The 26,198-nt window shown below is 41.7% G+C and overlaps 1 protein-coding gene across 3 annotated transcripts in view; it reads left to right on the top strand.

Moving 5' to 3' along the window:
* The first annotated feature begins 5,552 nt into the window (after positions 1 to 5,552).
* Positions 5,553 to 26,198, top strand: part of LOC141748306 (fibronectin type-III domain-containing protein 3a-like) — a 48,322-nt gene continuing 27,676 nt past the window's right edge. The window contains exons 1-3 of one of the 3 annotated variants that reach the window (XM_074600126.1): positions 5,553 to 5,661; positions 10,737 to 10,840; positions 23,774 to 23,909. In XM_074600126.1, coding sequence (XP_074456227.1) covers positions 23,814 to 23,909 — 96 coding nt within the window. In that variant the 5' untranslated portion in view covers positions 5,553 to 5,661; positions 10,737 to 10,840; positions 23,774 to 23,813. Of the gene's footprint in view, positions 5,662 to 8,765; positions 9,346 to 10,736; positions 10,841 to 23,773; positions 23,910 to 26,198 lie in introns of those variants that run through there. The other 2 variants (XM_074600128.1, XM_074600129.1) reach the window with 2 other exon arrangements.

Raw genomic sequence — 26,198 nt, 5'->3', positions numbered from 1 at the left:
AGGCACTGAACTTCATCCCTTGCCACTTACAGCAGCCATAAACGCAAGGTATGTTTGTTGTGGGTTGCGGAGGGCTTTTGTTTTGCACTTTTATCATTACTTTGTACTAACAGCATTGCGGATCCAGTGATGATAGTCGGCGAGTTCATGGGGGATTCATGGGAGAACTTCCATGGAAGGCGTTGCTGGTCCGGAGCGGTGGGCTCACTGGGAGAGGTACCACGGAGGGGTTGTGGGTCCTGCTTGGAGAAAGAAGCACAGACGGCAAAATGAGACATCTGTCTGCATCTCCATCACCTGCCAAACTTCTCTGCCAATCTATTCTGGCCTGGCCATACTGACGACAAGAACCTGTCGTCTTTCTTTGTAAAATGCCTCTCTTTCTTCTGTAAGATTACTGCTGTTCCAGTCGTACCGGGGAACATAAACCACCGTGCCCACTGAGAGGGCAGAAAGTACTGTGAATGTCACTGGGCTCAAAAACAAATCTCCAAGCCTGGTTTAATTTCTTCACTTAAAATGGCATCAGTTTTTCATGACATAGTGGACAAAACTACACGGAACGTGGAGCTGAGTTCTGGTATAATTCAGGGCCTCTGATGGTATCGTCTATTTGTATAGATAGCGTTGATCAACGTTAAATCATTTCTGCTGGTGATGACTTGATCCTGGGGTTCAATGGCAAAGAAACAGTAAATTCTCTGGAATCAGGATGAGTGCCCCTGTGCTCGCAGAACAGCGGGCACGTTTCATCTACCTGCAAGGGAAACTCCCGATGCCCTACAGGCTCCTCCCATTGTGCTTCTTTCGAAATATACAGCACAGAGTGCGGGTTTGCTCTCAGTGGGCCAGAGCCTCAGCTGGAGAAAACACTCCTCATTCCACTGGGGTGGATGGAGCAACGCCAATACATACTGGTGGAAAATCTGCTCCAGTATATGCTGTTTACTTTTGACGATCTAAGTGCATAAGCTTCCAACAAAGTGCTGTTTGATAAAAGTTTGTTTGCCAGGTTGCCTTGCCTCGGTCCCTCCTAAAGTGTACACAACAGTATTTTGTATATAATCAAAAGAAAATGAAGCAAATGTGTTCCAAGACCTCATTTGCAGGTCCTAATGAATTCAAGAGATGGGAGGCTGTGCTAGACACTAGTTAAAATAACCATAATCATCATTGTTATTGCCAAGCATGGAAAAAAGCCTGGGTTTATTATGGGTTGGAACTAGAAATCCAGAGCAGCTGCTAATCATCATGATAAGCAGGTTGTTGGTTTGGGGGGGGGTTTTGTGCATCCAGGTATTTACTGTGTCCAGCTGGAAGCGGCAGGTTTTGGTTATCCCAAGCCTTTCAGCAACCTCCCTGCCCATGTTCAGACTGCAATATGTTGTAATTGTAATATTCCTCTTATCTCTCTTTTCACCCCTTTCTTATCAAAGGCTTTTCCATTTCTTTAGCATTTTACTTCTTCCTCCCCCCTCCCCTTTTTTTTTTATTAACTCACCTAGAGCTGTCAGATTAGCAAAGAAAAAAGCAGACATTACAATTCAAACTTTTCTAATGGAAGAATGAGCGTGGTTTTGGCACTGCTTCTTACCATTGTTTTGTTAAGACGGACTCTCCTTAACTCTCCTTTTCCATTCTAGAGACTGCCTTTCTTTTATAAGCGCAGATTTCTTCCCATTTGTGCTCTCTTCCCTCCCTCCTGACTCATTTCCACTTCCCATTTTGGCTGTTTCTTTTCTCTTTCCTTTTCCTTTCTCCGAATGTTCTCTGATCTTATATTCTGCTATTTTTAATTCCTTCTTCCCAGGCCCAGATCCACCCCCTGACCTGCTGTCACTGGTGTGTGTGCCTCTCTCCCCTTCCTCCCTAGACTGAACGGACAGCCTGGGCGATCATTTCCTCAAAATCCAACTATTTTCTAATGCAGCGACTCGAGATGAGCATTGTCTGCCTTCGTGTGGGGAAACCTGGCGTCACCACTGTCCTTGCAGAGTCCTTCTGGCTCTCCAGGAATTTCAAAATACAGTTGAAGCTCCCCTCAGACTGGTTCCACGCTCTTCTGTAATTTCTGACCCATCTAACCAGGGCCTTCTTTCCAGGCAGTTTGGTCACCATGCTGCTCCTGCCAAATATTTCTTCTGTACAGCTTTGCCATCTGGAACAACCCGCCTATGTGCCTTCAGCCTCACTGACTGGCCGTATGATTTCCAGTTTCAGCTGAAAAAAAAAAAAAAAAATTTCCCTTAATGTCATCCCATAGCAATCTGAATGTAGGATGTAGGCAGCAAACATTCGGTCATTAATTTTCCACGGTGTGGGAATAGTTCTTGTACTTGAAGCAATTTTGGTTTTAAAGGAGCCCTGGAGCTTGTGGAATGTGGGCAGTTTTTAGATCTTTCATCCTAAGTCTCACTAGCAACTAGCTACGACTCTGTAAGCTTTTCCATCAGATCTCATGTTTGCTAGAATTACCAGTGAATACCTTGCTAGGATATAAAGTATATTTAGAATGGAAAATTAAGGGGGAGAAAAAATTATTTAACGAAAGGAGGGAAAGGAAAAGGATTTTTCTGAGTGCTAAAATACTGCACTATTACCTACAAAGGAATTCTTGTAATAATCAAAGCTGGGAGGTCCTACAGCCTTCAGTGCAAAGAACGCTCAGCATTCACCCCCGAAGACCTTCTTTATTCTGGGTATCAGACACAGCATGCTCATGACGGGGAATCAGACCTCCGTATATCACACAACACCGCTAGTCATAACTTTTAAGGTTTAGCTGGCAATGAATAAATACCGAGCCTGCGAAGTCAAAATAGTCCTTGAATCGCTGCCTTCAGCAGCAACAGTCATTTAATGCAATGTATTTCAAATCTCCAAATCGCATCCTGATGGCTCTCTTTCAGAGGATCTCCCCAAAATTAAGTAGAAATATTTCACTTCAGAAATGAAATCCCCGGGGCACTAGATATGCTTCGCTGCAGATTAGTTAGAGCCTGTGGAGTTATAAGATTCCTGAGATGGAGTGCTGAAGATTCCAGGAATTCTCTCAAAGGTGAAATGATTAACCAACCTTTTGTTCCTAGAGCCCAGTAACGCAGAAAGCAGGTCAGTATTCACTGAGTCCTGTGCTGGACTTGTCTCCTACCTTTTCTGGAGTGTTCCCGAGCCTTAATTCTGAGCTGGAATTAAAGAATTTCATTTCAGAATTGTCAGTGAAATAAAAAGCTAAGCATTAGTGACAAAAGAAAGACGTGACTCAAAACAGAGAAGCAGCTTTTTTTTTTCCTCTGAATGTTTTTCTGAAGTTTTCAATCTATTTTATTAGCATGCTGAATTATTAATTTCTTTTCAACTATAATAGAACATGTAATGTGCTGATCCACTCTATTCCGCAGGGCAAAAGTAGGAGCTGCTGCTTTTCTGTACCAGAATCAGGCAGTAGTCACATGTGTGCAGTAAAACTTGCGGAAGAGGTGGAAAGAAGAGGAAATTTCAGCGCAGGGACCGTGACAGAGATTTTGCCAATTATCTTGTTAAGAGGAAAAGGCTTCCCCTTCTCTCCCCACCTGGAATTGGCCATTGATCCAGCCACCCAATTGTGCTTTTCGGATCGCAAAGGGTGTTACAATGAGCTGTTCAGACAAAGAAGCTCTCGTATGCGTTCAGAAGCTTAAATAAATAGGGGTGACAAAAGCGATCGGAGAATAAAAAGGTAATGGGCTCCTTGCAAAAGCCATCTTTTAACGCACTATCAGCGTTATTCTGCACCAAATGTACATTTACAGTGATGCTAAGGCATAATGATAGCATTTGCTTGTTTTCTCCCTAAAACAAATGTGAAACAAATGTAAAATTAAAAAACGTTAGTGAAGTCTTGTAATAGCTGGATGATCAAATACAACAAAAGAGAAGAAAGGGACAACACTTCAGCAACTGCCAAATGCGCAGATGCAATCAGAGGATGATTTTATCTGTTCTTTCACTGTTTGCTAACAAGTTGCAGAGAATACATTGCTCATATTATGGGCCAATATGAGTAATATGAATTGTAAATTTACACTGAATGTTTTTCTGGCATTTATTTAACAGGGTAAGTTATTAGTCACCTAGAAATTCAGCAGACACCACCTCTGGCCTTCCTTAACACTGCTTGCTTATTTAAAAAGATGGATGGGAATTTATTTTAGTCCTGTTTAGCATAGGTTGTTCAGCACGGCAAATCAACCACTTCCAGTAGTCTCCAGAGAGAAATTATGTGACAGAAAGGAACAATTTCTTCTATTCATTATAAAACTTCCTATATTCATTAAAAATACATCTAAGATCAGTCCAGGGGTAAACACATGGATATTCATTTTAAAAGGTTAGGTTTTTTGTATGTATATTATATAGCTTGCCTATAAACGCTGAGTTTGACCTTTTTCTTCCAAACTGCTGTGATCCACAATTTACGTGGAGCTTGTGTAAGAGCACAGCTGTCACGTTTATTCTGCATCCACACAGAAGCGGAGACCCATGCTGTGCACAAAATATCGCTTAAACCACGGCTTTAAAAAAAAAAAAAGAAAAAAAAGTGCCTCAAACTTGCTTAAAACACATTAATGGAAATGCATCGGTACAAACTGTCCAGTGGAAATAAGCTGAAGAGAAGCCAGAGGACATGGATGTGCCATAGACGCTCTTCAGCCGGTGCTGAGTTTCTTCAGCCCCTGCCCTTCGTCCTTTTCGGAGCAGGGGGGCTCGGTACCCCCCAGGGCTCGGGATGCTCTGAGGATGGGTGAGGGTGGCCATGAGGAAGGGAGCTGCTCGTTGGGATACCTGGCTCCTCATTCGGACAAGCTGGGAGCGAAATCTTGCCACCTCCTTCGCCTTGAACAGTTGGCTTAATTACCCTCGTTTCTTACGGGCGACAGCATTAATGCTTTTTGTATTATTACACAGCATTAGAGTCCGGGCCTTTTGTCTTTGAACTTGCTGTGACCCATCTAACCCCCTAAGTTGGGGGTGAGATGAAATGTGTAAAATATATAAAACACATTTGTCCTGGTTTGGGCGTGATGGAGGCGGAGGCCACAGACCCCCCGGCCAGAGCTGGGCATGGGTTTGTGTGTCATGGCCGGAGCACAGGCGACGGTGCTGGCTGTGCCATTGGGTGATGGGCAGGACACTCGCCATCAGGTGCCACCAGCTCCGTCCGCAGAGGGACAGGGCCCGGCAGGGGCTGCAGGCCAAGGGACACCTCAGGGGACATGGCCCAGGCCTCCATCATGGCGGGATGGTGGGTGCTGGTCACCCACCCACCCGCTCTGGTCGCTATGGCACCTTTGTCTCTGCTGGGAGCCACCTCAACCTTGAAAAGCCGTGTCCCCTCCCTTGCCCCCCAGCCCTGCTTCCCCCGTCGGGGACCCGGGCCGCGAGCTACCGCCCGACCCGGGCCTTCCAGCCACCTGCGGGCTCCCCCGCCGCCCCCCCGCGCCTCTTTTCGCGGGGAACGGGTGTCTGAAAGACGAAGATCGGCCCGGCCTGTGGTTGGCGCGCCCGCCCGCCCCCGGCCGGCGGCGGCGCAGGCGCAGTGCCCGCATTCCATCATGGCGGAACGGTCGGTTGGCGGTCGGCAGCGCCGGGGTTGAGGCAGGGGCTGCGGCGCCGCGCACGGTCAGTTCTGCCGCGGGGCCCCCGGGACGGGGGTCGCCGCCGTGGGCTCCTTCTGCCCCCTCCCGTTCCCTCCTCGGGGCGGGCGGGAGAGGGCGGCGGGGCCGGGCCCGGGGGAGAGCGGCGCTCCCCACCCAAGGCGCGGTGGGCAGTGCCAGGAGCTGGCGGCCGGCTGGACCCGCCGGCGGCGGCGGGGAGCGGAGCGGAGCCGAGCCCGCCGAGGCGGGGCTGGCGGGGGAAGGCGGCGGGATGCCGGCCCGTCTGTGGCGGGAGGCGGCGGGGTGCGGGACAGCGGGCCGAGGGCGGGGGCGGGGGGGGGGCTGCCGTGTGGGACCGGGCGGGGTGTTGAGGGGGCGATTGAGGGGAGAAGCCCGGGGTATGGGGCGGGCGTTGCTGGGGGGGGGAGCCCGGCGTCTGGGGCAGGAGAGGGGCTGCACGGGTGGGCTGCCCCATAGGGCGCTGGGGTGGGGGGCTGCCCGGGAGAGCCGGGGGGGGGGGTGGTCTCGGGTGGTGGTGGGGTGCGGGGGGGCCGCTCCTGGCGGGGGGGGGGCGGAGGGCTGCGGGGCCGGGAGGGGCGGCGGTGCCGCTGGCAGGGCGGGGGTCTCTCGGCTGTGTTTCAGCGAGCCCCCCCCGCGGTGCCTCCCCGGCTGGGGTTAATGCCAGCGAGCTCCCCGGACTCGCTCTTCCCTCTGCCTGTTCCCGCTCCTCTCCCCACCGCACAGATTCCCCGTCCCTCTCCCTCTCTTTTTCCTTCCTCTCCTTTTTCTTCTCTTTCTTTGGGGAGAGGGGGTTGAGATCTGAAGTCGTGTGTGTGTCCCCTAGCTTCCCCCTCGCCGCCACCCCCACGCCCCCCCCCCCCCCGTTCTCCCTCCTCGGCAGCCGGAGCTGCTGCCTGCAAATGCCACGTAGCCTTCGAGTTGTTCCCCTTGGCTGATCAGCAGCTCCAGTACCAGACACCTCCCCCAGCTCCTCCTGGGGTCGGGGCAGGGGGAGGTCAGTCCTGTCATCCACTGTTTGGGTGGTGACCATCTTTCACCCTCCCCCCTTTTGCTTTGTCCCCCTCTGCCTTGGGGCAGCAGCAAAGGTGGGGACCCTACTGTGACTGCTTTTCAGCGCAGTCCTATTTACTGCCTCTTACAAAAGGCTGTTGACTTCAGCGACGGGCGGTTGCTTTCCTACGGAGGGGCTGGAGGAGAGCCTCCGGGGTTTCGTGGCCCCCAGCCTCAGCAGCCCCTCTGCCGCCACTTATTTGAGGCGCTTCATGCGCAGCACATCACAATAATCTCAGAAAACAGGGTAATAATGCGTTGCTGGCAGGTGTATTTGCTTCCTTTAGCAGCTCACTCTCAGCTGGTTTCTGAGTTCGGTTTCTTTTTAAAACTCGCTTTTTGGACTTCTTGTTGGAATGATGGAAATTTTCTGTAAAGCTAATTTGTTTTCATAATCGAGGTTATATTATGTTTCAGTTTCTGGCCATTCTTTGAATATTTTATATTTTTTCTGTCCTGCGGTGGCTAGGTGTTTAACATGGGCAGTCCTTCCTTGCTTTACCTGATGCCTAATTGTGAGTATTGACACACAGTACTGCCGCAGATAAGTTCTTCAGTAGGCCGGTACAGGTACGCCTATGGTCTGTGATTCCTCATGTTCTTCTAATGTATTTATGACACTCGGTTCAATAGGGAAATACTATCTCAGTCACAGATGGAAAGACTGAGGCACCGAAATATTTATGGCCCAAGGTCACACAGGAAGTATGTGGTGAGGCAGGGAATTGAATCTAGATTTCCTGAGACTCGGATTAGCATTTTAACCAGGGAAGCATCCTCTCTGTATTTTAAGCCAATAAATTGACCTTGGAGTTAATATACAGTATAAAAGAAAGTACTTTGTGTTTTGTTCAGTATCTTTGTGAGTAAGAAGCAAAAACCCTGTTGCTTCCCACACTTGCATTCCTTTCCTTGTTTTATGTAATTTGTATGTGAAAAAGGATAAGGTGGTAAAAAATAGGAAAGATGTTGACTTTCTCAAGGCTCTGTGTGTGTAATCATGCATGCTGAAAAACAGCCAGCTATTACATTGTCCTCTCTTTTAGGTCTTTTTACCTTGCTGTGTTCCAAATCTCTGGAAGTTTTGGAATGCTGCTGTTGTCTGGGAGTAATTTGTTCTTTGCTTTCAACTCAGCTTTACAGAATATTGGATTTATTTGATCCTAGCTATCCACTTTGTGTTCACTGGTATCCTGGATCTCAGTTTGTGATTCTTAATACAGCAGTCTGTGAATAAACAGGACTTGTATTGACCGTCTTAAATGTCTCCTGGAGCAAGCTATTACAAGTTGTTCGCTCGGTTGTAGGCTCAGTATTGTTGCAGCAAGTTTTTGAAAAACTTGGCCTCAGCTGCAATTAAGAGGTGCTTTGACAGTGAAATGGAATAATTTCAACTGCCTGGGCTTTGTATCTGCACAGATATACATTGCAGGGCGTTTTCATTCCTGTTATATTAGGATAGCTTATTTTTGTTTGTAAAATTGGGTAGGTAATTTTACTACGGTGTTTTACTTGCCAATGGTTTTGAGGAATTGGATGTTAGAATAGTTTAAAGCAATAACTCCTAGTGTATTCACCTTTAGAGAGCATAAAGATAACTTTGTCTACACAATTGCGTTTCCTGCCACAACCCTTGATCACAAACTGCATCTTTCTTTGATGTTGTGCTGAAACCAAATTTGCAACAAAGTTGAATATAAAAGTTCTATATAACACTTTTAACGGTCTTTTGTTTGGGTTTTTTTGGAGGCTAGCATTTGCATCATGTTGACTGTGTGGGTTGTCACACCCATGCCAACAATCTTTCATCTTTTATGTTTATTTTTAGGAAAGGTTTGGTGAGTCCTTTAAAAAAAACAAGATTTCATATGTACTGTGCAAACAGTAAAAAATCCAGCATTCTGCTCGCGAGAGAGAGTGCCTGGCTTTGGCAAACCCCCAGTGGGGGACGCAGTACGTTTGAGCGGTACTGTGTATGTATTTGTAGACCCCTTTGTACACCCGTTATTCAAAAAGGTTTTGGAATCCCTTTGGGTGAATTTCAAGCAAATTAAAATACATGTTTTCTGCTTGGAAGACTGAAACTGGCACTTTTATTTGATGACCTGCTATTTCCCCAACTTGGAAGACTTCTTGTCAAACTGCAGAAGTAAGCTTGTAACTTAAGAAAATATACAACTGGGAAGGCCTTCTACAATATTCTGCCTCAAAGTCATAAGCTGATATAAAATATTGTAAAAGTGTCTTCCCTAGTTACATATTTTCTTAATTTCCTGTCATCATTTAATTTAATCAGAGAAGAATTTTAAATTTATCTCTGAAAGCAGATGAGAAAAACCTCAATATTAGTAGTACTGCAACAGTCAAGATGCTTTAGGAAAAAAATGACTTTTCTCACTTCTAATTTTGCAGTGTCTCAAAACGATCAGGTCTGAACTGTCAGTTTTTAAAATTGTGGTTGCTCAGGGTTGCTCTGGTTTCAAGGCTGGTGTATATCAGAGAAGTAACCTTTTCATTTTCATTTTTTTCACCTGTTTTTAGCAAGTTGTCATGAAGCTTACCAAGGTCAAGATGGTTAGTTTTCAGCTGTTATCTTTGCTGCAAGCCAGACCTTAACTGAAAAGTTTTGGATTCCTGGGTGAGGAGCACACACTGAACTCTTTATTGCATTCTTGAAGAGCTTATTGTAAAAGCAGCGATAATTTATTCTTTCAGTGGTGCTAACACAATCCTTTCTGTGTATTGACCAGCAAAGACAGACCACTGGCTCGGAGCCCTTAGTCCATTTCAATCTTAATGTAAATCTGCCATTGTTCCCAATATCTTGATTGATGTGGAAAATGCCTCCGTTTGCTCAAGATTCACTTTTCCAGCATTGGGGCCTGATGCTTTTTTTCCTTTTTCTTTTTTTTTGGGGGGGACTGTGTCTCATTAAAAGTAGTTCAGGAGGAACATTTATTAGGCTGTGACTTCAGAAACATCTGTGAGTTGAAGACAGTATCACCTTTCTGGGGAAAATAACAATGGATCTGCTGTGTTTGCTGGAGGAAGCGGTGAGCTTCTGCTGGCTGGCTCAGTGCAGTTAGCCAGCTTAGTCTGTAAACTACCTCAGTGAACTACCAGGGCACCGATTTCTTTACAGTCTTCCAGTAAAACTGCAGAACATACGTGCCCGTGCCTTATGTTGAGAAAAAACTATATTGGGCATTGACTAATATTTGTAAAAACTTCTTAATTTTGAAGAGCCAAACCCAGGCAATTTATGATCCTCATTGCGCAAATGGTTTAGGAACTGGAGTTTGGTACTGGATCCAGTAGCTTGAAAAAGATTATGATTTTTAGATTATTAAATGCAACGTCTTGAATGGCTTCAGTGACTACTGAACCTCTTCCTTACCTTCTCCTGATGGAGCATCTTTAGTGAAACAGTTTCTGGAATAAAGCTGTTCTGCCCCGTAACAGTTAACTCTGATTGTATTTTCCAGATTATACAATTTATGTCTTTTTTTATGTCCCCTACCAGAGGATAAATATGTTTGTGATAATTTAGATTTGGATACATTCATGTACTTTTTGGAAATGGATTTTTTTATATCATCATTATTGTCATATAGAACAGAGCATTGCGTAGATAACTAAGGAAATACACTTTAATTGCTACAGAATGCGCTTCATACGGGAGCTATCTTCATTGTGTTCAAGTTACCTTTCACTAATTGGATCATAGCTTAAGCGGTGGCGTGTCATTGGCCAATATGGCATTAAATGTACGTGCAGTGTTTACACAGTTGTCAGGTTTTGCATTCTGTACACACTGAAGGAGTGCAAGAAGGCTGTGTAAGGTCTTCTGGTTCTTTCCCAGTGGAGTCTTCCTTGAGTTTTATTTGCTGACCCCAGAGGAGTTAATCATTGGCTCTCTGATGTCTTTTGCTGTTTTATTGAATGTAGGTTGTTTCCTGCACCCTTTTTTCTTAAAACTCTATGCTTGCCAAGTCACTAAAAAGAAAATTGCTTTTTTCTTGTCTGCAGAAAGAAGACTGAGGGACAGTACAGCACATTGCTCATACAACAGCAGGCATTGGCCGTGTAACATTTATCAACAGGAGGAAATTCAAGTCAGGAGAGTGTCAACGGTAATTAGACATAACTTACTATTCTCCCAGGTTTTACGAAGTATTTTTTTTCTTGTTAAGTCTCTGAGTAACACTATAAGGTGAAATAATATAAAAGTATTTGACAGACTTCTAAACGTACGACTCCTTTCCCCTCCCCTGGAAGAAATTTTTGGATAACTTATTATCAAGTGGAAAAAATGAGTTAGGGAAGGGAGTACTGATAGAGTTGTTGAGCTAAGAAGAGGTTTGGTATTTCCACATAAACATTATTGATTTTATAAGGTAGCAACCTTATCTTTATTTTCACATTGCTTTCTCTCTCTCCCTCTCCCTCTCTCCCCCCCCACCCTTAGCTGCAAGTTTTGTCTGAGAAAGACTTGCATAATTGGCCTTGGATAAAGAAAGTAAATGCTGGTTTTAGTGAAATGCATTTCCTGTGTAGAAAACAGCTCAAGTGGGTGGTAGCATACTGATAAATGACTGACTAGGTGGCCTTACTCAGATACATTGTTTTTAGTTGGAGCTCATGGAATTGATCAGGTCGTGGAACTGACTGGCTTAAAAACTGGAAAGAAACCTATCAGAAAATTGCCCTTGGTATGGCCCTTGTGAGAGCGAGAATTCTCCAACTTTCTTCTTTTTTTTTTGTTAAGATTCCTGTGAATTGTCTTCCGATGTACAATACTGTAAGACCTTTATGAAACCATGGCAATTACATTCTTAAAAATACCATTGTCCAAAAGTAAAGACAGATTTTAGACACTGTTGGCTAGAACAGTGTGTTTTATGTAGCAGGAGAATAAGCAGATGCACTATAAAGTATTTATGAATCAGAAATCACCTTTTTGATGTAAAGACATAAAGCAGTTTCATCTTTTGGAGAGCTGACGTGAGTACGTCCTAAAGCCCATCATCAAGCTTTTTCTAAAAAGAACATTCAAGTTTAGAACCACCTGTTGCGTTGGGGGGTGCCTGAGCTTTCAAATTCATGTTTAAATTCATGTGTCACGATCTGTCTGTGGATTAGAAGAGAGCATTTGTTAATACTCCTCAAAATGGGTATCCATTGATACTACACAACTATTATATAGTCACTAATAGTTTTTGATCACTGTATGCCTCGTGTTGGCTGCATACAGCTTACAGCTGTGCATTCTTTAGCCTAACACCGCTGCTGCATTGAGGAAAGCAGTCACACGTCAGTTGTGTTAGAGGGTGAAATTGCATTTTTGCGTTACATCACAGCTAATGTGCTGTTTAGTGAATTGAAAGGCATCCAAGCAGATTTTAGTTTTTCTATGATGGGGGTGTATTTTTGCTGAGGTTTGGTCCCCTTTAGTGAAGAATTTGTTTTCATGTTATGACTATGCACCCAAATTCAAGTGTAATGTGCTAGTCTCACCTTTGTGAAGAGCAATTTACCCCATTTTTCCAAGCCATTTCATGTTTGGTTCACAATTGTCTAATGCAACAGAAGAAATCAAGTAAAGAACTGAATGGTAGCTAATTGATGTAGAATAGAATGTGATGTGAAACTACATAAGGAGGTACAAAACAATTCTTTGGAGAGAAAAGCTGAAAAGTGTCCTGTGAGCAAAAGATCAATCAGCAGGTAGATTTCTTACAAGATAGAAAGAAAAAAAATAAATGGGTAACCATGCTGTGGTCTCCTGAGTTTAATAGGTATTTTGGCAGGAAAATCATTTAATCATGTTAAGTACAGTGTTATAAATTTGGATGAAGTATTTTTATCTGCTGTTTAATGCCCTTTATTAAATAGCTTCAGCATTGATATCACTTTAAGGGGGATCAGTTGCTTTCAGTTCCACTGTGTGAAGTATTAGTGTTCCAAACTAGTGAAGTGATCTGTACCATTAGTGTATGACTTCAGTGGGTTCATCACGCAGCACTTGAAGGAATAAAGGCAGCCTTTAATATTTGCATGGATGTAAGTAGCTTTAGTACTCTTCAAGTACTTGCAAGACGGTACGTGTTAGTATTGAGCAGAATGACTGTCTTCATCAGAAGGTTTAATCCGCTTACCAATACATATATTTTTGTCCATTTCAAAATGTCACAGGTGATAATTATTTAGAAGAACTAATCAGTTTTGGAAGATATTATATAAACAGCTTTTTTGTGTATTTTTTAATGCCTAGGTTTCTTAGAATATAAACTTTATAAAAACATAAACTGTCATCCTTAGATTCTTCAAAACTGGGATAATTTACACTTACGCCCTTATGTAAAGGTGTGATTACATCCCCAAACTTGTAGCAGGTTAACTGATCTACCAGTAAATATTTAAAGCTCAGACACAGAAGCAAATTATTTTCGTGTGTTACCATGCATCAGCTGAACTGGGATAATGGTTATACGAGTCTTCCTGGCCTGTCACAAATGCTGTGTGAAGTGTGTTTGCTTAAACTTCATGTGCGTGATCTCATACCTTGCATTTTTCCTTGCATTTTACCTTGCATTTTCCATGATGCAAAAAAAATTAACATGGTCTGTTGCCGTGTGACTGCTCAGATGTGGTAATTTATGTAATTTATTGGTGTGTTTTAGCCCCTGGTTTAAGTGTAACCTGTTTTAACTAGATTAATTTGATCCACTGTGCAGCTAAAGCGTTAACAGCCTGAGCCTCTTCTCACGTTGTGCACGGAAAACAGTCTTCAGTTTGCGTATCCACATAATTCTTCCTTGCTCGGTTTGCATGATCTGTTAATGGTTTGAAGAAATCCTTTGCTTTCACTGTATTTTTGTGCTTGTTTTTGAATTCATGTTTTGTAAGGGAGTTCTTAAAAAGCTTGTTTGTATCAATATATTGACAGGATACATCAGGCACACTTCTGATTCACAGAAAGAAATGGAGTCAGAGCTAGTGGAAAAACAGCCTTTGCTTTCCTTACCTGAAAGCAAACAATGCTTCGTATTAATCTTGTGACGTCCTGATTTTACTTCTGCTGTCTTGGATTAGACAGCAACTGTCTGCTTCGACCAGTCTTGTGGTAGGAAGCCTTTCCTGGAAATAGCATTGTTGCTGTTGTTTTTAATAATCTGGATGATTGCTCTCTCTTAGAGGCAAGTCTAAAATAAAAAATGAATTGTTGTTCAAGATATGGAACGCAAGCGTTTGGAAAATAACTTGTGGTTCAGATGTTGTTTGTATGACAGCAGCTGTACCAATTTTGTGCTCGTGTCTGCTGTCCCGTAATGCTCTCTGGGTTAATTTAGGACAGGTATTACCCTGCTCTGGCGCTTAAAATGTCTGAGTTTTGGTGCTTCCCTGGCATAATCCCAGGAGGTTTCAGTGGCTCAGCAAACTGACATCCAGGTCTGCACAACACAGCGTGGCATGTTTGGTGTCTGGAAATACAATGCATAGGACAAAATAGACACCAGCCAAGCTTGGGGTGCACTTAAATTTGTCACTTGGCTGGCTGGTCCTCAGCCAGCTCTTACTTGAAGATTATCAGAAAAGCTTTTAAAAATACTTAGATATTTATTCCTTGCTGTGAACTGGGTATTCCCTGCTATAGGGAGGAAACTCAGGTGAGCAAGGTGCTATGGAGTATATATGTTTCTGTTGCAAGGACTTGCCTGCACATACAATAGCCGTTTCTTTGGGTTGTTTCCATTCTTTGAAACAGAACTCTTTCCCCTGGGATTGAAGAAGGTTGGTAAATTAATGGGCAGAACTTTTTTCTTTTGAGGGGAAAAAGTATCGTAAAATGGATTCAATTTTACGTTCCACTTTAAAATCAAATTTGTCCCATAGGGAAGAATTGTACTCAGTTATCCAGATACTTAACCTGGATTTCAGAATCTTGGAGCATGTGCAGCTCCCTGTAGAAACTTGCAGTTCCCATCTTGTAAATCTTGGCATGGTGTTAAACGTTTTGCTTCCTCTGTTCAGATCAGTAGGTACTTAAAGGTGTAAACTCCAGCTACCTTTTGCTGACCGGTTAAGGTTTCTCTGTGGCCATTGCTGCATTATCACCAAGATATATTTCCAGGTACATAGAAGGGCTTGTGCTCTTAAGAGAATAGGGTGTCTTTCTAGAGCTCCGTGTTTTATTTGCAACGAAATGCCCTATTAGCTTTCCAGCTGTTCTTTACCACTGTGAGCGTCAGGACTGCACCATGAGTCCTGTGAGGACACTGTCACTGCATTTGTTCTTTGTAGGGTTTTCCTTTCTCATTTTTTATCATTTTTTCGTTTCAACAGGACGCTCTACTTCTTGTGACTCTGGTCAGACCTTTTTTTGGAATGACTTTTCAATAAACCATGGCCTATGTAACTTTCACACCTTCTAAGTGATTTAGATAGATGTTTTAGGTAGAGAATTTCAGTAGTATGTTGTCAATACGTAAATAAACTGGTTTCCTTCGAGGCCTGAACAACCAGAACAATGTTTTGAAATTCAGGGGGCACAGTTCCACAGTTCAAAAATGATATTTAAAATAAATATGTTGTTACATTGCATGTATTAGAAGTTTTTCATATAAGCTTGAAAATTTCATGCTTTGTGTAGCTTTAGGATGTTGAAACACTTCACTTATGCTGGAACATGTCATGTTCCTAGCTGGTGGAGAGCAGCAGTCAGTTTTGCATTTAATGAGGTTTTTTTTTTTTTTTTAACAGCATCGATACAGCTGGAAAATATCTTAATTCCATTACTTTTTTAAAATTTGAAATAAGAATGAAACACTTTAAGGGCTTGGTCCTTTGAGGTGTTTAGTTCTTTTGAACACTTCTAGAAGCAGGAATAGGACCTTTCAGGTCCTCTTTTATGGGGCTGGTCACTTTAGGAAGCAGCGCAGAAGTGCTTAGGATGTGAGTCTGCTTTTCTGGCAACAAGAGTAAAGACATAAAATAACTGAAACAATAAAGGAAAATATTTATCTAAAAGTAATGTAATGTTTGCGTTATAGCAGCTGTTAATGCAAACTTTACAGGCCTCATAAATGAATAATTAAGAGGACAGACGTGGCCATAATATGACCAATGAGCGTATTGTTAATAACAGCTCAGATCGGGTCAGATGTAATGTACTACGGGTACTGACAGACACTTTATTCCCAGCTCACAGTTCTTGACAGTGGAGTTTCTCTTGGGAAGGACAGCAAGAAGTTCTGCAGTCACTGGGAAAATGTGTATAACCCTCTAGGGTGAGGACTACCCTACAGATTCTGCGTTTGCCTTTTTTGTCCCCATGGACTAGACCTCTCAAATTTTAAGGGATGTAGTTTCAGGCGAGAAAGTATTTCTGAAGTGCTATGGGCGGTTGCTGGTGTAGTTTCTGTTTGAGGGTGGAGTGGAGCAATTTTTTTTATTGCTTTCCTGGCACAGTTGCATCAGGAACCTGAGCCAGATTGGTAAGGGAGGATGAAAGTTGATACTATCACTTATGTCAGAGGTCCCGTGTGTCTAACTATGTTGCATCTGCTGTTTCGCTGGGGTTTTAGGGTTTTTTGGTGGCTGTGATGTGAAGGCTTTCCATCTCAATCTTGCTTCTCCTTCAGGGAGAATATCTGCAGGCAATCAGGTCTCACAGTGCCCTAGGTGATGGATGTTAATTTAATCGTCTTTAGGAAGAGGAAGAAAGTGTCCTCCTCTAATTTGCTAGTTGCTTTTTTAGCCCCTGCTCTCCTTCACCTTGGGCTTCCCCCACCATGGGTCATTCTTGCTGGTGGCCACAGCCAGCCAGCTTTCTGCAGCTTTTAGGAAGTTAGTGGAGCTCCTTCTGGTGACTGACCTGATGTGTTTGATCCCCAGGTGGTCTTTGTGAGCGCAGAAGGACTGTCCGGACTGTGATAAAAGGCTTGTGGTCACTTTTATATTTTACCATGGAAACCATTAGCACTACTTTGGAATAAACATTTAATTAACAATTAAACTTCTCGGAAAACACAGTGAAATGTTTTGGAATTGTCACTTTTTCAGATGTCAAAAAGGAAAAAGATTTTAAAAGCTTCTAGACGAAAACCCTTGGTGCAGAGCACAGAAACCTTGGACTATGTCTCTGTGGAGTTGGGGTGGGCATTGTGTTTTTTTGTTTTACTTAGGTCGCAGACCTTACCTAGGTCAAAATTGTGAGGTCCTAGCAATACCTAGATCCAAATGACATCGGGCTTTTCACAGCTGTAAGTATTAAAGAATGTTTGACTGAGCATATTTGTTGGGCAAGTCATGAAGAAGGTTTTCAGTATCAAAGTTGTGGCGCCCTTCTGGCCAGAAGCCAAACTTCATGGACGATGGTGCAGACAAATTCACTTGGGTGTCATTATAAATTATTTCCAACATTTTAATCAAAACATATATTTAGTTTTCAACAGATGACTGTTATGGAGTGATGGTGGTCTCTTCAGAGCTAAAGTTGTAACTGAGCCTTCTATTAAGTCTGATTCTATTAAGTCTCTCATTCGCTTCCTTAATCTTGCTAAAAGTAAACCATTCCACCTAGAATGTCTCATGTGTGGTCCTGTGGCAGAAGAGACCTATTTTAGGATTGGGATGATATCTTAAACACCTTGTAAATACTGCTTATTTGAAAAACTTGGGTGGGAGAGGGTAGCTTGTACCTTTTTTTTCCAAAATGTTTCCTACCTCAAAATTGTGTGGGGCATAAATTTCAAATCTGGAGGGGTGAGGTTTTTTTAGAATTCATAAATAAGGTTTAATCTTTTTGGCAAGGCTATTTCTTAGCCTGAGGTTGGGGATGACTGTTGTTTGGGTCTACTGTTCTTTGTTTTAAGAGCCTTTGGAGATCGCCAATGCAGAATTTAATCGACGGGTTAAAGAGTGTTTAAAATACTCAGAAGTCTCAGTTTGCAAGAGGTGTTCTGGAGTTTAAGGTATGGCAGTGTCTCAGTGTTTCAGAGTACGTGAGGTTCATATATATGTGTGTGTCCACAGATCCAGTTCTAGATCTTAACTTTTTTCGAAAGATAAGACACTAACGAAGTATGTTGCTTGCAATGAGACTGGGATTTTTTCCCCACTTAGAGATAATAAATAAATAAATATAATATGTAAAAGTATAGTAGATATCAATATAAAAATACTAATTAGTAATTCTAATATTAAAAGCTATAATTAAAGCTTTAGATTTTTATACAATACTGCTTTTAATAAATAGCAATACTGTGGTAGTTTACTTCCTGCAATAAATGTGAACTTATGATCAGGCTAGAAGGTTGCATAAGGCACTGAACCTAGAAATCAGGAAGTCTGAGATAAATTGCTAGCTCTCCATCAGACTTCCTCTTTGGTCCTGGACACATTGTTCTCTCTAACTCAGGCATACTGTCTTTTTAAAAAAAAAAGAAAAAAAAAAGTCTCCATTTAAGTAATAATCTCCTTGGAACAGGAACTTTCTCCAGCACTTACTGTAGTGAAAATACAGTCTTTGTGATAGCTTCTGTGCAAGATTATAAACTCTTCTTTTTCTTCTTACTGTGTACGAAATCTGTTCACCATCTACTCTGGACAGTGGAACGAAGCCGATCCGTTTCTATCTGCAGTGTTCCCCCCCTGTTTAGTTTGCATGAGATGTCTTTCTGGAGAGAGTTTTTTAATATATGAGGAAAATACTTACTACGAGATAAAAGAATTCCTAAAACTTGCTAAATACATAATGCTGCTACCCATTTGCACAGTAGATTATCTCATATTCTATTAATATGATTAAAGGATATAATTCCAGTGAAAAAGTAATTTTTCAATCTATGAATTTTTTCTTATTTTGTATGGTATTATAAAACACATTTAATGAATACAAAACGTTTTCTTTGTTTTTCCATGCTCTGCACATAAATAGCTGCAAATTTGTTGTTACTGCCTGGAAAACTGTTGATGTTTTGTTGGTTATTGATAAAACAGAAGTGGTGTGTTTATACAGGAAAATTGTTGTGGTCATAACATTTTCTTAGAGACATTACTGTTACAATTTTGAAGTTGTTTCTGTTGTGATGTCCAAATGGAATTGACTGTGAGTTGAACGTGACACCTCGTTCCAAGCTGTACGTTGGCAAATGGCTAAAGGAGGACTTGTAATGCAGTAAAGAGTGTTTCTAGTGGGTTTGGTAAACGTTTGTTAGTAACTACCCCATGTACTAGAATTGCGTATTTATTTCACTTTGGACTGAAACGATTTTACACTACTTTAGATTTTCATTTCCCAATGTCTCATGAGAATCCATGATGTTTTCCAGACTTAAGGTACGATGATCTAACGTCATCTAGACTTCAGTTAGCTACCTTTGCTTTGCTGCCTCCATCCAGGGAGCATAATAGCTGGTTTGTATGTAAATCGGAGCCCGGTTTTCTCTGCCGAGGCGCTGACTTCAGTCGAGAGCGAGGGAGAATCAATGAACACAGCTCAGTGCGAATCCTCGGGAGCTGGACGGGGTCCAGGATGACTGCAGCACGGCTTGAGAAGAATTTGGGCTGGAGAAAAGGGAAGGCCAATGTTTCAGTCTTCCAGAGGCTCGGCGTTTTTACTATGTCAGGAAGTGAGGTCAGGCACAGCCGCTGTGTACTGTAATTGTTTTCTGGAAGGCTAGTCATTAAGATTTTCTGTTTTTCTTAGAAGCCTTTGTAGCGCGAGACTGTCAGTGGAAAATATTGCCCCCTTTTTTTTTTTTTTTTTTAATATGGTTAACATGATTAACCATATTACATTAGCACAGTGTCGAATTACTCAGGAACACTTCTCAGGGTACACTTTTAAAATATGAACTGATTTTATTTGGTTTAAAATATTTTATTTTTTTAATGTTGTAAAATAAATGACAAAATATTCCAGTTTTTTAGATGCATGTGTCTTGAATAAATAATCTGTGAAAGCCATAGTTCAAGCTATTTCTGGTGTAGATTTCTGTTAACTGAGAAATCTGATATCCGCTATTGCTTCTTTCACTCTTGCTAAAACAGTGCTTCAGAAGGTTTGTTTCTGAGATGGTTAGTCCTGATTTTAAGTGTTGTTTTTTTTTTTTAATGGCTATCATGCTGTATGGGCTGAACTCATCCTTCAGCTCAAACAAGGTTTGGGAATGACCTTTAGCTGATGTCTATAGAAACCGCTGTTAAGAAATGAATCAGACCAGAAGATACCCTTGCAAAATGTAACCTTTCTAAAAATTAATCTATTTAATTCCATACTGACTCAAAAATGTCCAGTGCATGGTGATAAAGCTCTAGACGACCTCTACGAATTCTGCTATTGATTCATATATAATGATTCACTAATTCTCAGTATGTTCCTTTGCAACTCTGACCACATTTGCCTAGTCTTTAATGCTTGCAGATGGAATTTTTCTTGGTTATTTTTAGCCTATAAAGTTTAAAGTTTTGTGTATAAGCTCATCTTTAATGTCAGTTCAGCCTGTGATTTTTATTTTTTTTTCTTTTTTGCCCCTGTCCACTTGGATAGTTAGTAGTGATGATAAATTTAAAACAACTAGCTGCCAAGAACAGACCGTGGAAAATCGCAGTCTGAGCCTAGCATACGATAAAATAAGTGAGTCTTCAGGAACCCGAGAAGCTGTTTGATGCAGTTTTCCCTCTAGGTGGGTTCTTCCTCATTGGGCCATGTACAATTCGCCGGCTGGATTTGCCCATCAAAGCTGACTTGGCTTGAGTTTGGAGTAAAACCGAGGGTTCAGAGGATGCCCAGTATCAGTGATAGCGTTTGAGGGAAGCTGTGAGACTTAGCAGGACTTTGTGGGAGTTGTGGATGGAGGTGGGTTCAGGATCTTCGGATCTACTCTCTACCCACATGGTGGTTGCTCTCCACCTTTACTTTAGGAGCAGCCGCCTGGTCCCTGGCAACAGCCGTTCTGCGTCGCTTACCCCACCGCTGCCTTCGGTGGCGGGTCCTGGGGCTGAGCTGGAGGACACAGGGCTGGATTCCCTGCTCCTACACTAGCAGTAGAAGGCTGTGGGTAATGGCTTTTCAAGATAGATCTCAATTTCTCTGTTTCATTTTTTGGGAAATTGTGCTGAGTATATAATAACTCTTCAGGAATTCTCTTTTAATTTACCCAAATACCACCTACTTCCTCGAATGAAATGGAGACTTTTGGGAGGCGAAGCAGTTGATACCATGTGCAGTGGGAGTGCTTTATTTCCCTTGAAAAGTTTTACCTACCACACTGGGGAAGGGCTTGAGTCCCATGCTCATTTACCAGCAGAGGTGGTACCTTTGAGAGCAGCAGTGTCCTTTGCTGCTCTCTTACCAGTGTTTTCAAGGAATGAAGCTGTGCTCTAAAAGCAAAAAAACTTGGTTTTTTGCGAAGTCCATCAGCACGCAGCAGGAGGTTCCTCTTTATCATGAGTGTTCTGCCACTTGGAGCCATCTGAGCCCAGCTGTACAGTAAGATGTTAGTGTTCTGAGTCAGGCGAAACTGCCCCAAGAGTTACTCAGATGGTTTCATTTGTGCTAGTACTTCCATTTCCTCTGACCATCCGGAGATTCCTACTAAGACATGAAATTGTATTTGCTATTTTTGGAGTTTGTCGTTAACTGTATGAACACATTTGTTTCCTAATACTCCCAAGTATTATGTTCTTCCTCTGAAAAGGGTGAAGTTACAGCACTAAGCAAGTGGAACGTGTGAGTGCGTAGGTGTAAATGTAAATACTGCCTCTGTCATTAGGCAATAGATTAAGGATTCTACAAACCATATGGATGTTGATGCTCTGCTCTACAATTTGTACTAACTACACTGTGCTGCTCGTTAACCAAGACAAAACCTCAGAGAATTACATTCAGCCAACGTAGGAGACTAGGACAGAAACTTTGAACGTTTATTTAAACGTTTATTTAAAATTGCAGGTGGTATTGGAACTTGTTTCAGAACACATTTTTCTACAGCTGGTTATTTTGGTGAGTTGAACATTTGAATGCAGATGTAGTTGCATTTTGGTAAAGGGTTTTCCCCTTTATGTTAAGTGCTAATTTCTGTCGGTTTTGAGGTTCTTAGAGGAAAGAAATTGGTACTATATACATATATAAAATAAAGTATTTTCAGTCTGCCTGTGCATGCTGATTTCCTATAATGGCTCTTCAGGCTCAGTTCTAACCTCTAAAAATGGGAGAGGTGCAGTGGAAGGAACTTCTGCCTTAAGTTTAACGTATTGACTGGCAGGGTTACCATGCAGGTATTTTTAAGTGGAATAGTTACATACAATCAGCTGAGTTTGTTTCTTTGGCAGAGGTAATTCAAAATCTGACAAATAGGATGGAAGATTATTTTATTCAGGAAATAGATAGCACGCTTAGCTAAGTATATTTAGGGCAAACCTGATACAAATTTAAACTTTGGAGGTTGTGTCTAGCCCTTGCACCTGTGCAGTTGTGTTTGCCTCTTGAAATTGTTACTGGGGCAGGCCTGGAGAACAACTGGTGTGCAGAATGAGCTGGTTTCTTTGACAGTTTGGGGTATTTTGTTATGCTGTGTTTTGTGGCTGTGCGATTGTATCAGTTATTTTGAGATGCTTTTGCAAACAAGAAAGAAGGTGGTTTTTACCAATGGATGCTACCAGCTTCTTCACCTTGTACTGCTAATACTGGAGAAATCTGTGTAGTCCTAACTCTATTACAGACCGTTTCTGAATGGAATTTGTTAACACCAGAAGAAATTAAAACAGCAGGCTGTGATATTTCTGTCACTAATCTCCTGAAGATTCAGTCCTACAAGTACAAGAATAAATCAGTCTTACTTCCCCCCCTCCCCGAACACTGTCATTTCCACACTGGTTATAGAGAACTGAACAAGGATTTGGCAGTTGTGTATAGACTGATTTGGTTCACGCACAGATTTGGGGGGGTGAAGCGTTTTTTGTTTTGCTTTTGCTTTTTATTTTTAATGTAATGAATTGGCCTATCCTAAGTGCGTTTTGTCTTCGGTCTGGGTTTATAGGAGGTAATGGGAAGGGAGAAGGAAATGTCAGCATTTCCTGTATCCTGTTATCTTGTGCTTTTTATGGATGCTGAATTAACTATGCACTGAAAATTCACTAACATTTGGATTGTATTTTGATGTTTGGATTGTATTTTGATTTATGTAATCATGGATTATTCACTAGAAGCCCAAAACTATGCAGCACTTTTTCATATTCAGTTTTGCGTGATACTCCCAGACCTTGGGATTGATGACATGTTGCTGCATTGGAGAGATCGTATGATTTGGGGTGGGGGGTGGGGTGTTGATCGTTATAGAGACTAAAATGTACATATAGTATGTGAATTATCTGGTCTAAAACTTAGGTTCTGGAATACAAGCAATTTACAAATCGTAACTACAAATTTAGGAACAAAGTCCTACGTAAGCGTGAATTATGCTGCTGTATAATTGCATCACTTACCTACCGATTTCATCACTCATGGCATGTCAGGTTGAATATGCACGATACGTATTTAAAGAGCATATTTTTGGAAGAAAGATATGTATAGCTTAAATGCATTACTTCAAAATGAAAAGGAGGATAGTATATTGGACTACTTGGCGGTGCTCCATTGTGAAGAACTTGGGTGTAGGACTTGGGATCCCCCTCCATGCATTTAAGACTGTCAGTTCACACAAGTTTTCAGATGTTCAAAGAAGCTAGTAGTGGATGTTTTATAGTAACTTTTGTCTCCAATTAAAGTCAGTTTATTTGAAAATCTGTGGGGGAGAGTTGTGGAGTGTGGAAATCTGATTATATTTTCCTATTGAGTTTTCAAATGTTCTTGAATTGTTGTCATTAAAGGATTCAAATAATATCATAGTGTAAGTATTTGGTTTTGAGGTTGTTTTTCTTCTCTACAAAACAATGTCCTGAAGGCACTGCTGTATTTTTCTACTGAAATATCGGTACCAAGTTTGGCAAACAAAATAGAGAATTATTTGGGGGAGGGGAGAGACATGTTTAATATTGACGTTCTCTTTTTGTTTGAGCAGGTGGTTAATGTGAGCAGTTGTCAATGAATGGTTTTCAGACATGATGGCCGACCAGCCGCCTCCATTAGAAGCTACGCCGATATTGAATGAAGTGCCACTTCTACCTCATATGGTTAATGGGGACAGCATACAACAGGCAAGTAAATCCATTGTACTTTCTTACAACTCATGCCATACCGTGCCAGCAGTTGTAGTAGGGAGGTTGACGTTCAAGCATACTGTAGAAAACAGCAAATAGAAAAACTGTTTTGTTGAACAACTTGTATGATGGCTGACAGAGGAGGCAGCTTGGAATAAAGCAACTGTGATACTGACCTGCAAAGTTAGAAAAGCATGTGCTTCTCAGCGCTGATGTCAGTAAAACAGAAGTGCAACTATAGAGAGGAAGAAAATAATTCAACGTTAATATAGTGGAAATGTGAAAAGACTGCAAATTAAAAGGAATGTTTGTTATATGTGCGTAAGTGCTTTAAAATTAAACTACAAAATCAAAGAATAAAAGGAAAAATATATGGATTTAATAAAGTGCTAAGGTTTTGAAACCTCTTCTTAAAGCTCATGTAAAATAATCAGTAGAGATTAGCAAGTGGCTGCAGTGCTCTCAACCAAGACGTCTATTGCAGTGAAATGTAGAGGAAAGGAAGGACCTTGGCTTCCTGATATTAAGTATCTTCATTAATAATTACAGTGCACGGGTGAAACCTGAGTATATTTAGTTGAAACATTAGAATTTTATTGGACACAACCCTTCAGAAGTACCTAGTATGATTAGAAATACAGACAAAATTGAAAGCAAAATGATTTGACTGAAGCACGAGCTTGTGTAAGTTGTCAGTAAACTTGGAGTGAATTTAGTGTTTGGCAGTAGAAGCTGAGTGCCTTGGACGACAAATGCTGAAGACATCTTCCCATCATTTGGAGATGGACTTCCAGTGCACTCAGAAATATCACAGGCATCCTGACATTAACACTGGATATTAATTTAAGAAGCATCTTCCCCCTGCCCTAGAGCAGCTCTTGATAGGAGAGAAAAGGTTTGTTTGGTTTAAATAGCTAAATAGCTCTTTGTTGGTTGGCTCGATTGGTCAGGGTGCTGGATAATCTCATCTAGGTTTCCTTTCCCGCAAAAGATTGGACCAGATGATCTCTCGAGGTCCCTTCCAGCCTGGGCTGTTCTAGGGTTCTGTAATAATAAAACATAAATTTGAAGGCTTTGTATGCCTGGAGTTAAACAATCATTTTGTTGAAGCAGGGGAGAAAACTGCCCATTGCTTTGACCTGATCGGTTTGTAAGTTCAAGTATCTGACCGTAACTGAAATAGGAATTAAGGGGTTAATCCAGAAGGAAAAGTTGCATAAAAGTTTGCAGAGGATAACTGCCATATGACATGATTGTGAAGGGTAACAGTGAAGACCTTGGCATATTTGAACGTGCAGTGGATAAACATGGTACAACAAAATAATCACGAATTGTTACGGTCTGGTAGACCACAAATGGTGAAGAGTTTTACATGAGATATCCTTTTCTTTGTAATTGTTACAGATGAGGAAGGATTGTAGTATTGCTTGTAAAAATAGCTTTTATTTTAAAAAAAAGTCTGCTCTGCCTTTTTTTCCTCAGTCTCTGGAGCTGAAATACAGTGACTGAGTTTTGAAATAAGTAAAGCTATAGAGTCTCTAAGGTCGTTCTGAAGTTCTAGCATTAGCGGTGTGAAATTTTAGACACTGAGCAGCTGTGAGGTTATTCAGTAGCTACTGTTTCATGTTACGCAAGGAAAAGACATCAGGTAGGGCTAACTGGAGTCCATCTCCATAGCTGTGTTTGTGTAGCATGTCTTGGGATAGATCGGTGTGTAGAATAATAGTGCGTATTGAATGACCCAAAAGAAGGTGACAGTCATTGAAATTTTTGGAACCCTAGAGGAGATTTTTTTTTTTTTGCAATCAGGTCAGATTAAAAAAAAATAAAAAATTGTATCTTGGAGATGTGTGGGAAATTGGCATTTGAAGAGTAGGCTTTGAACACTGATAGTCTCCAAGACTTAGAATTGAATTATAATGGAAATAACAAATAAGCCTGCCTAGTGAAAATATTAATGGGACTGGGGACGTGGTTTAACGTTAATGTGCCAATATTTGTCATTCTTGCATGTCTGTGTATAAACAACCATGTCATGTTGCCATCCTTCATTTGCCTGACAAATACACTTGCTGCTCTTGTTTGTGGCGCTTTTCTCTAGAGCGGAGAAGCTTCTGGGCTTTTAAATAGGCCACTAGCTTAGAAGCTTTATTAATGCAGCTGATTTTTAATTGTTTTGCTGCCAGTGATTTGGGGGATGGGCTAATTATAGAGTATTATAGAGTGGTTTCATTTTCAGAAATAAAACTTGTGCTGTTTGGCCAATCACTTCAGTCAGGTGCAGCA

Source organism: Larus michahellis, chromosome 9 (assembly GCF_964199755.1).
Source record: "Larus michahellis chromosome 9, bLarMic1.1, whole genome shotgun sequence".
Taxonomy (NCBI): Eukaryota; Metazoa; Chordata; class Aves; order Charadriiformes; family Laridae; genus Larus; species Larus michahellis.
Note: the sequence above shows the minus strand (reverse complement) of the source record. Positions and strands in the feature narration are given on the sequence as shown.